Source organism: Macrobrachium rosenbergii, chromosome 20 (genome assembly GCF_040412425.1).
Source record: "Macrobrachium rosenbergii isolate ZJJX-2024 chromosome 20, ASM4041242v1, whole genome shotgun sequence".
Classification (NCBI taxonomy): domain Eukaryota; kingdom Metazoa; phylum Arthropoda; class Malacostraca; order Decapoda; family Palaemonidae; genus Macrobrachium; species Macrobrachium rosenbergii.
This window is the reverse complement of record NC_089760.1, coordinates 25,750,417-25,762,500: the sequence shown is the minus strand read 5'-3', so window position 1 is coordinate 25,762,500 and position 12,084 is coordinate 25,750,417. Positions and strand designations below refer to the sequence as shown.

The following is a 12,084-nucleotide window of genomic DNA, read 5'->3' as shown; positions in this document are numbered from 1 at the left end:
TTCGCTATGGCGCTTACTCCACAAAATGGGAATCGAGTATAAGACCACTCAGCGCAAGATGTATGTCAGGAAGGAGTCGATTGACATCATGTGCCAAAGGATACGTTCCCTGCGGGACCTTCAAAGACACAGGGAAGACGGCAGGGAGGTAGTGTACCTGGATGAAACGTAGTTCACAACCTGAATGAGTCATAACATGGAACGGGTGGATACCACACAGCCAAATACCAGTGCCAATTATAGCCGTCAGGTGCCACCAGGAGAGGGGGAACGTTTCGTGGTAGTCGCAAGTGGTACAGCCGATGGCTTCATTGAGGGCTCCTTCCTCTGCTTCCCTGCTAAAAATACCAGCGGCGACTACCACTGCGAAATGAATGGCGAAATGTTCCTACGGTGGCTAACAACTCAGCTCCTGCCACTCCTAGAGGAGCCTTCTGTTTTAGTGATGGACAATGCTCCATACCATAGTATAATGACTGAAGAGAGTCGTTGTCCCACCACTGCTACCAAGAAATCTGACCTCATTGAATGGTTACAGCTCAGAAATACATCCTTCCCGCAGCATGCTACAAGACCTGAACTCCTCTATATATGCCGTCAAAATAGGCCAGAGCCTGAGTACAAGGTAGATAACACCATTCGGGAATGGGGTCACGAAATCGTCCGCCTGCCGCCCGCACATCCCGAGCTCAATGCAATCGAGCAGGTGTGGGGACACATGAAACGATACGTGCGCTCCTCACTCCAACGTTTCACCCGAGCAGACCTGCAGGCCAGATTGGAAGAAGCAAGGCTCTCTGTCACTGGCGATGTATGGGCAGGGGCATTACGTCGATCACGAGCTTTTGAGGACAGTTATCGTTCAACAGATAACATGCATGACAGTATTGATCCTGTCATTATTAGTCTTGACAGTGACACTGACGATGAAGTTGACTTGCTCTTAGAAAGCGATGAAGACTAAAAAAATATAAATAAAAAATAAAAAAAAACCTTCAAAGAAAATTAAATATGAAGGATTATATCCTACCCACATTCGAGTCCCGTTATCGATTGATACAAATATTCAATCAAATTCAATTCAGTCCTTACAGAGCGTTATAAGTTTTCATGGGGGGGAAAGGGTGGGGCTGGGGGCGAATATATGTGATATTAGGTGAAATAAAAATTTTGTTTCTCATTTCCTATGAATACCTATCATCTACGCTCATACCCAATACCAAAATAAGCAATGATATGATGGTGTACAATTGCATATTGTTCAAAGACATTATATTATGATTTATATATATATATATATATATATATATATATATATATATATATATATATATATATATATATATTGCTATTTAGCAAACACTTTAAATTTAAGAAGCATGGGGGCAAAAGGAAAAAATGGTTAAGCCTTTGTACCACTCCCCACATTTGTAGAAACTGACAGAAAGGCAGAGAGAGAGAGAGAGAGAGAGAGAGAGAGAGAGAGAGAGCAAATCAGTGTATAAATAGATCAGTTAACTGGAAGGTAACAACCAGTGAATCGTTACATTTATACAACATTGTCAATTATTATTAGATAGATATACAAAATTCGTAAAAAATATGTTTAAATCAAAGCAACTTTCAGAGAGAGAGAGAGAGAGAGAAAGAGAGAAGGAAGGACGTAGGGCAGGTGAGGGAAGAAAGGAGAGGGGAGGAAGAAGAAGGGGGTTGGAGGTGAAGGGGGATGGCAGGTAGGCGCAGCTTTTCTAAGCTGTTGTTCGTTTTCTTGCTTGGCTAATGAGTTTTGCCTCTTGGTATAGGTACAAAAGTCTTTATTATTTACAATAAATGATTCATGATACTCCTATAAATTTCCTCGCTGGGTGTAATACACTATAGCAAAATCTCGTACTGATACGAGTGTTCGTTACAGAATAATTGCAAAAAATCGCACTTGCACTGTCTGTGAAACCCATAGTAGTTGTGTGTCAAAAGTTTATTACTGTACTTTCATTTGAGGGACGGGTTCGATCCCAATGTGTGTCAAAAGTTTATTTCTGTGACCCAAGCGTTGATGTGTTCATTAGTTACATATATATATATATATATATATATATATATATATATATATATATATATATATATATATATATATATATATATATATATATATATATATGTGTATATATATATATATATATTATATATATAAAAATATATAAATATTAAAAAAATGTCATCCCATCACGTGACCAGAAATTATACAGTATTGCAGAATGATGAATTATTGAGGAAGCAAAGTGGCCCTGACAAAATATCTCATATATATATATATATATATATATATATATATATATATATATATATATATATATATATATATATATATATATATATCCAGATATATGTATGTATGTATATATATATGCTCGATAAATATTAATGTGAACAGAGAGGAACAGATAGAAATATAAAAGTTCTCTTGTTGGGTAAACGTACCTTCAGGCGAAAATCAAAACATATGTGTATATATATATATATATGTATATGTATATATATATATATATATATATATATATATATATATATATATATATATATATATATATATATATATATATATATATATATATATATATATATATATATATACCTGCTAGCCAACCCGGCGCTGCCTGGAAGAACTTTGAAAAACTTGCTTTGTCGTGTAAAGTATGTGTACTATTATTGAAAATGCTTTTTCTGTGATTAATAATTCTGTCTTGAATTCATTACTTTAAATAAACATACTATATACATGTATAAACATATCCTGGCACCTATCTGGTTAAAATGGTGAGAGAGAGAGAGAGAGAGAGAGAGAGAGAGAGAGAGAGAGAGAGAGAGAGAGAGAGAGAGTGAATGACTGACTTGCAGTAGCAAACATTCTCGGGTTTTTTTTCTAATATGACTTTTAACCCCATTCATAATGCGTATTTATAAATGAGAGAGAGAGAGAGAGAGAGAGAGAGAGAGAGAGAGAGAGAGAGAGAGAGAGAGAGATAGCAAGCATGAATATCCTGCAATAGTTAAAAACCTCACTGATAAATTACGCTCCAGATTGTTTGAGTGATGCCTTAAGAGAGAGAGAGAAAGAGAGAGAACGTTTGGTATAAGTTGCTATCTATGGTGAAGTTGGTGTGCGTAGTGGTGTTATTGCCTAACTACGCGATAATTGATTTCAGACTTTATTTAAGGAATACGTCACCGTAACGTCATAAAACAGTCGCTTTACCAAATTCCGAAGGTAAAAACGAAGAAGAAACGAACAAATTAATGAGGAAATTCGCATTTGAAAGAATAAAAAAAAAAGAAAATATCGTACATATTGACGTCAGTCTTAGCCAGCAGCTACTTAAGATACAGTGTCCATTGTCTATATAAATATTAAATTATAAAAATTGTAATTTTAGACACCGTAAAAAGAGCTGCCCACTGTTTTCAGTTTCCTGTATGTGTTAACGAACGCGTTTCAGTTTCCTTTGACGTTTCTGAGGGAAAGTGAGTGGAAGCCGAAGTCTGAATGGTCTAATATAGAAATTGTCGACATATGGTGATTTGTTTAGTGGATTAAGCACTTAGATATGATGATGTTTAATTTATCAACTAAATCTAGAAAATTATATATGTGAGAATCGGAGATAGTTCCAAGCAACGGGGATAAGAGGTTGGTGATATATTTTGAAAGTTTATTTGATATTGAGCCAACAGTACTGATAATAGGCCGCATAGGATTATTTTCTTTTTGCGTTTTAACTAATCCGTACAATTAAGGTAACGCGGGAAATTTTACTGACAACTGACCTATTGGTTCTTTTATTCACATGCTACTGACATTTTTTATGACTTGATCAAGGGGGGGTTTTTTGTAAGTGTTTTGTAAGTCGTATCGTCATCCAGTAGGGCTTGCATGCATGATATGTAGTCAACTTTATCTAAAATTACAATACCGTTCTACTTATCAGCTTTTGTGATGTGGATTATATTGTCTTTTTTAAGATCGGTCAAACTTTTCTTACAGCGAGCAGAGAAATTACTTTCGTGACTAACGTTGGCAGCTCCATAAACATTACCTTTAATTAAGGCAACATGATTTTGAGGAAGATTACAATATTTTTCGAATTTACATAGGGACGACGCGATCGTTAAAGCAGAGGGTCTATTCGACATAAAGAAGGATAAACCAAAATAGTGCACGTAATGGCTGTGTTCTAAACTTATCAAATAAACAAGTAAGTGAAAATGTTGTGAGTGCACTCTGATATGGTTTATCCTTTTTATATTGAATAGACCTTCTGCTTTTACGATCTCATCGTCCCTATGTAAATTCGAAAAATATTATCATCTTCCTCAAAATCATGTTGACATAAAGGTATTGTTATGGAGCTGTTAATATTAGTCTCGAAAGTAGTTTCCCTTCTTGTTATAAGAAAAGTAATTCCCCCGAGAAAAAAACAAAGAGAGAGAGACCATGCAATAGTAAACATACACATCAACCACGTGGCGGCAGGTTTCTGTTTCCTAACAGTACATCGACGGATGGTCTATTGTTTGTCACTTTTTATAAGTTGTATTTCAACAGAGACCTTCCACATTCACAATTGATCCCTGATCCCCTGTTCCTGCCGAGAGCATCCAGATTCGCTGAACAGCAACACCAATATGCAGTAAATGTGTCTCGCTGTTGAACTTCTCAGTTCCAGAAGTCCTTTATTCCTCACACTGTTGGACTGTGGAACAGCCACCCGGAGGATGTCGTGCAACTGGAAGTTCAGAAGTTCAAACAAAGAAGCAGTGCATTACTATCCAAATACTATTCCTTTTTTCTATTTACTAATTTATTAATTTTTTTTTAATAAGTGGGATCTCTTCTGTAGGTACTTCCGTTTGTGTGCATGTCTGTGTGTGTATGACTTATGACAGTATGTGTCCGTATTGACAATACTTTCGACTGCTGATTTTTAAAGATTTATTAAGTACTTAGTTTATATAAATACAATAGCCATCCGATCTGGAAAACCTATTTATAACCTAAGAAATGCGTTCCATTTATTTTCATTTACTTTGCTTTACAACAAATACCTCTCTTCTTCTTTTCTCTCTTGGCTGAATAGTTCAGCTCTCCGGGAATTTCACGCGATTTTCGACAGAGGGACTGTGGCTGGATTTTCACCTTCAAGTCCTTGGAACCGCCAACCACAAAGGACCTACCCAGCTGTTTGACGACCTTTCATCCGTAAAATTGAGATGGGAGATGTTCCACTCTTTACCTGTTTCAGGATATCTCTTTCCACACGTTTTATGTAATTTCAGTCGTTTTTCAATATTCGGTTCTCCATTTTTAAGTCTCCAATATATTCACTGTCTGACCAATGGCAGTATCAATCAAAACAGCTCTCTGCGTCCTTGATGGTAATCTTTCAAGATCTGAAAAAAAATCGATACAGTCCTGCGTCATTGGTATACAATGGTTTCACATTTGGCTTTCATTTTTCAACATTCTCTCTCTCTCTCTCTCTCTCTCTCTCTCTCTCTCTCTCTCTCTCTCTCTCTCTCTCTCTCTCTCTCTCTCTTTGTATTTGTAGATTTTTGTCTGAAAGATAAATGACTCCTGCTTCATTACATGAAAAACCCTAGTTTTTCTCTGTGTCGTAACAAATGCTCGTAAGATTGATGATCTGCTTCTGAAACATATAGTTTGTGATCATATAGGGTACTCTTTTCAAAACAAAGAAATTAATGGATCAAAGTACTTTCTTTTTACGTTGATTTAGCGTCAGTTCTTATCCTCATTTCCAGAATAAGTAAAAATTTCTAAGATTATCTTTTTACAGTAATCTGTAAGATATCTATCGAGGACAATATATAGTGAATTTAAATGAACTAATAACAGCAGTGGTCTGATCACTGTAGATTATACAAAGAATCCTTAAGGAAAAACAGTTTTTATGGGTCCGGCTGATAGATGCTCAGCTATTTTCTTTTAATTGTTAAGCTTAAAGGTCTGCTTGAATTTTTACTTACATAATAATATTATTAACTTGAATAATACGAAGCGGAAACGAGTATAAGTTATTGTCTTTAATTTATAGCCCAAAAATATTTGAACCATTTTGTATATATACATTATTCATCAAGCTTGAGAGAAAAAGCATATGTGTTACTTAAAAGTAATTAATTTCTTGGCTAAGAGAAATAAAGCTTATTGTCAAATGGATATCTAATGACGTCGGGGAATAAATTATTTTCATAAAATAAAATTACCTGAAACTGAACGAGTCATTTCTTCTCTCTATCTTCGTATTTACGCCACATTATTCGTAATTGATTGGGTTCTTTTTCTGAGCATGACGTAATTAGAATTTTATGCTTATTTGACCATGAGTGGAATTGCTTAGGGTTCATTAGGAGACGTAATATAAAAAAAAAACATCGCAGCATAGACTGCGCATATTGGTTATTTAGTGTCATGATAAACACACCAATAAAATTTACATGTATCAATTTCAGGTGTACATTTACTCCAAGGTCAAACCATTTTAAGCATACGGAAATATTTGTTATCTTAGTAAACGGAAAGTCGTGACTGAATTGCACTTATAATTATTCTACTTTTTTTCAGAAATGGATAATAATAATCAGTAGTGCTCTGCGAGCACATAGAGAGCGGGCACAACAGAAGATGATTACATCATTCAGACAGCACCCATTCTAGTAACATATCACGAAGGTAAGTGTATTTGTCTTTGTAAACGAATATTTGTCAACCTAGAGAAGGAGTGCAAGGGCCAGTGGAACTGAGGCCCACTGACCTCGCTTGAGTTTCTGGGCTAAGAGAGGGTAGCCAGTTACACAATCAAGAGGTTCTGGGTCATTCGCGCGTAGAAAACCCCGTATGTACTCTTTTGGTTATATCAAAGGCTTCATTAAGCATTCCTTTTGGGATCCGTTCAGTGTAACAGAACATTTTCATACATACCTACATACATACATACATTTTGAAATACGCGTTGAGATCACGTATTTCCCCCAAAATTACAAAATACCTGCAAGAGAGAAACCCACCGTGAATATTCCATTTATCAGGCAGAAGCATTCCCTTTCATATATATCCCAAACTTTTTGATAATCAATTCGGAGAAGAAAATGCACACAAGACGCATCCTCCTTCGTTAGACCCAGGATAAATGGTTTCATCTCCCGGAGAGAGTTTTGAAAGCTCATCAAAGAAGCGAAAACTGTAAAAAGGTAATATAAATGCAAAACAGAGCGAAACCAGAGGAAGATAAAGACGGGAGGATATCGTTCAGTCTTCATAAATGGTTCTTGAAGACGAAGGTTTCCTTAGATTGTTCGCGTATGCAAAGCAAATGCGTAGAATTTCCTTCTCTGAGAGCGGCAATTAATTCTGTGAGTTCATACGTGCTGAAAGCTTCTTTTTAGACGTCCATTCAATAAATCTTCTACTCTGCGTTCCCGGTTTAATTGATGTTCTTCGATTTTGAAAGATGTTCAACAAATGTTAATATTAAAACTCAGAAATCATCTATATCACAGACTTTATGTGAAAATATCTACAATTTCCTAGGAGCATAATTACCAATTAAGTTGATAGAATATCGTAATCATTTGCAGATCATTAAACTAATTCAATTTCATAACAAACCTATCATTTAATAGATCTGGCCTTTAGATATAAAGTCAAAGGGAGTTTATTATAAATTATTCGGAATGAAAATTTTAATATAAAGATCATATGACGGTTGATTTATACTCGTATATCAGTCCCTATCAAGACGTCTTACTCATTCAAGTAAAGGCAAATCCCTCCTACTTTACATTTCTCTATGATTAAAAGAATATTAACAAATTTGAGTAACTTTAAACAAATTTTATCTAACAACGTTATTATTCATAATCATATGAATTTTTATTCATAATCATATGAATTTTGCTTATCTCTAACAAAATTTATATAAAATATCATCTTAAAGAAATAAATTCTAAAAAAGTATATTTAAAAAAATTATTCAACAGCGTTCATCTAGTTAATGGCTAGCTATAATTAGCTGATTGACAGTTAGGTAGCCCCTCACTCAAAAATTCTGTAAGAATATTTCGGGGAACCAACTAACGTGTAGTTGATTACATCTACGGGTAACAGCCCATAAAAACACTCATTTTAAAGTAGAAATAGTATTAAGTAACTACTGTTATGGTAAATTCCAGGAAGAAATCGTATTAAATGATCAGCTTTTTGACATTTCCCTCCTGATAAAATAAGAAAAATAGCCAAAACCAAATTCCAGTGATCTTTAATAGTGACATTTTCACTGTTTTAATGAGCAAGAAATGTTAAACATGTCATGGAAGTCGAATTGTTGATAGTTTTCAAAGAAAACATAACTTTCTTTGAAAGGCATTAATACGAACGATCGAGTAGATCATTCAGTCACTGGCAACATAAAATTTCATTTGGTATCTCAGTATCAAAAAAAACCCTCAGTGTTGTGCAAACCTTAAAAACGGGAAAAACTCCTTTTTTGGGTATAAAATTATACGGCGACCAGGATACTTTCATTTGAGAAGATAAAGGAAATACATATAAGAATTGAAAGTCTTTAAACTTATATGTCAATATCTGTAGTCAAAAGCCGTATTGGATTACCTTCACTGAGAATGACTTAAGCTCTCACTTCCCAATTTCACTTTACACTTCTAAAGATTAAATAGTGCAATATCAAAGAGAGACGTACCAGAAATTTTCTTATTTTTGAGGGAAGAATAACCTTTTTTTGTTTATTATATTTAAATCTCATGGTTTCCTATGAAGCTTCTCCAAAAATCAATTTTCAGTGAGCTATCTCTCTCTCTCTCTCTCTCTCTCTCTCTCTCTCTCTCTCTCTCTCTCTTCTTCTTCTTCTTCTTCTTCTTCTTCTTCTTCTTCTTCTTCTTCTTCTTCTTCTTCTTCTTCTTCTTCTTTTAAAAAAAAAATTGCATATCATCATACACTGTTTTGTAAAGTAGATTTCGATTAAGTATTACTCCAAAATAATTTGGTAATCGTTTTCTAAATAAATGAATCTATAGCACGCGTAGTTACCGATCCAGCTATATTTACAGATTCTCTGTAATATAATAATAATAATAATAATAATAATAATAATAATAATAATAATAATAATAATAATAATAATAATATGTGTAAAACTCTTCACTGTTATTATTTTATTTTAGATATTATTGTTATTATTATAATACTCGTAATGTGAAAAATAACATAATTGTAGTGAAGAGTTCTATACATATTATTATTATTATTATCATTATTATTATTATTATTATTATTATTATTATTATTATTATTATTATTATTATTATTATTATTATTTTGATAGAGATAAAAACAAACAAACACAAAGGCAAATGAGTTAATATCATGAAAATACGGTGGTGTGCTAAAGAACCTCATTTGCCACAGGTTTTGTGCATTTATTGAAATCTTAATACGCAAAGCCAAGAAAGTTAACGTCACAGAAATACACTGAAGTGATACGGCAAATGTGGTGACCTTTTACATGTGATATTTGTTGCTTATTTTTTTACTGGGACGACTGATTGCACAGGGTTAACGAACGTTGGTCTCCTTTAAACCTTGGCATGGAAAAATGTATTTGGAATTGACCAAAACAGAAAAGGCTGTTTCACTGGATCAGGAAATTATAAAAAACTATGCTGGAATGCCGTTTTTATTGTAAATATTACAAGAGGCAAAGGTATGATTGATTGATTTCTATTGAGCTGGTAGTGCCACAACAAAGTCATAATCGTAGCTCATTTGTTTACCTAGAAAAAATATCACCTGACTGCCATCAAAATTATTCGTGGGAACTCGTCAAAGTCCCGAACAATATATTCGCAACTTATCCAAGTGAAAATATCTACTAATGAGACTGGAGTTATTATCCTTAAAGGCAGTTGTTTACATCAAGTTCAACGTGAAAGCCCATCTCTCGAGAAAAAGTATCCCTAATAACATTTATTCAGACTCTTTTTATAGATTATCTGTGAAAGAAGAACCAATGAAGACCTCATTCGTTAAACTCGAGGGAGATACGAAACTCATCGAAGAAGTCAGATAAATCACCAAAGGTTTTGCAAAGGCAAATGATGTCGAAGTTATGAAGGAATCTTCCCCAGCAAATAATTGGTCATTAGAACACATAATTCGATTTTAACGAGGTCAGATAATCATTGCAGGTAAACAAGAATTGATTTGAGCAATGCTTATTTTAATTTGTCCAGCTCTCAATACTGTAGATTAAGGGTAGTTATGAAAGAAATTCAGTGGTATCTAACTAATTAAGATATACTCAGAGTTTGAATTATATATTCGAAACGAAATTATAAGACAATGAATGTCGAAATCAAAAGCTTTGCATCAATTAGCAACAGAATATTTGTTATTTTCACAGTATTAGCGGTGATTCCGGATTATGAATTAACAGTGCCAATTTGTCTGTAGAATATTTAGCCCTCCATGACTGAAAATGCTTAAGTTCAGATTATAGTTAGAAAAAAACCGTAGAAACTGAAAGCAAAACACGAGTGAAACACACTCATATATATATATATATATATATATATATATATATATATATATATATATATATATATATATATATATATATATATATGTTTCAGTCTAATTTCTCTAATTATTCTCTTCTCTCGAACCCCCTTTGTCAGCCTAATCATGTTTCGCTTTCAATTCAGTTCATGTGTGAGTGTATATAATTTATATACTAATACATATACATTACTTTTGTATTCCCATAATTTCGTGAAACACTGAAGAATTTTTTATTTAAAAGACGATCAGTAGTCATTCTGTTATTGAGTTTAGTGAATGGATATGCAAAAGAACATTTTTGCACCATTCACTGTGTACTTGGTACTTGAAAATACCTATTAGTATCATAGCCTACAGTGTGAAGCTTTCAGTTAGCGCGGCGTATTTGTGTGTAAATATTATCCACAATTTTTTTTTGTATGGTAGAAAGAAAAATGACCCCCTAGAAAGTATATGTTTCTTAAATATAGGTTCATAACGAGTGAACCATCCTTTTATAAAAAGGGAGACGTTCTACCAATAATTCATAGTAACACGCCACATTCCAGTCTCGTTCTATGAATTTCATATGACCATATCTCAGATTTTTATACACCTTAACAAATGAAATGACAATGAATACTAAGAACTCATTGCTATAGAAAGGAGGGTGATCTCATATTCATGGAAATTCTACATCACTTATTTGAATTACACGGGGATTTGACGCCGGAATCCACTCCAACATCAATTCGTGAGTCCCTATTTCGTTACAGATATCGCCTGTGACGTCGTTACACAAACAGACGCTCACATACACACACACACACACTTGTGCACGCTTCGAGTGGCAGTAGTTTGGCATATATATGTATGTATATATGTATGTATGTATATATATATATATTTATATATATATATATATATATATATATATATATATATATATATATATATATATATATATATATATATATATATATATATGAACGTAAGTGTGTGTTGATGAGGGCGACCTTGGCATTACATTGACCACCTAACAGCTGTTTTTCGAGTGAGGTCAAGTACTACCTGAAGGCTGCTAGTATTAATTTTCACTGGTTTTGTCTTTGCCTGGAGAACGTTGTTGATTTTGGACATTTCTAAATTGAATGATGCAATGGATGGCTACAGTCAGTTTCATTATCATCACCATCAACACCTTGCACCGCAATAGGCCAATTTCAAAATTCCGCCACTCGCGTCTTTCCTGAGCTTTCACCTTTACAAATCTCTATTCACTTCCAGCCTCCCGTCTCGTATTTTTCATCAAGTACGTCTGAGAATCCTCACTTGTCTAGTGCCTACAGTGGCCGAGCTGACGCTATCACGTACTCTTCCCCTAATTTCCCTTGTGGCGCCATCTCTCACTTTATCTTGCCGTCTGACTCCTGACGTTCTTCTTGAAGCTT

The 12,084-nt window shown here is 34.1% G+C and overlaps 2 protein-coding genes across 7 annotated transcripts in view; both read left to right on the top strand.

The window, feature by feature from the left end:
* LOC136849162 (uncharacterized) overlaps positions 1-12,084 on the top strand; it is a 744,860-nt gene that overhangs the window by 472,280 nt on the left and 260,496 nt on the right. For all 6 annotated transcript variants that reach the window (XM_067122257.1, XM_067122259.1, XM_067122255.1 and 3 more), the window contains one exon: positions 6,644-6,751. The gene's annotated coding sequence lies outside the window, so the exon portion shown is untranslated. The remainder of the gene's footprint in view (positions 1-6,643; positions 6,752-12,084) is intronic.
* Positions 197-964, top strand: LOC136848910 (uncharacterized). The gene has a single exon (XM_067121733.1). The coding sequence runs from the start codon at positions 197-199 to the stop codon at positions 962-964; it is 768 nt and encodes a 255-aa protein (XP_066977834.1).

What these genes read in the sequence shown, in the direction of transcription:
- LOC136848910 (XM_067121733.1), top strand. Translation starts at nt 197, where the DNA reads ATGGAACGGGTGGATACCACACAGCCAAATACCAGTGCCAATTATAGC.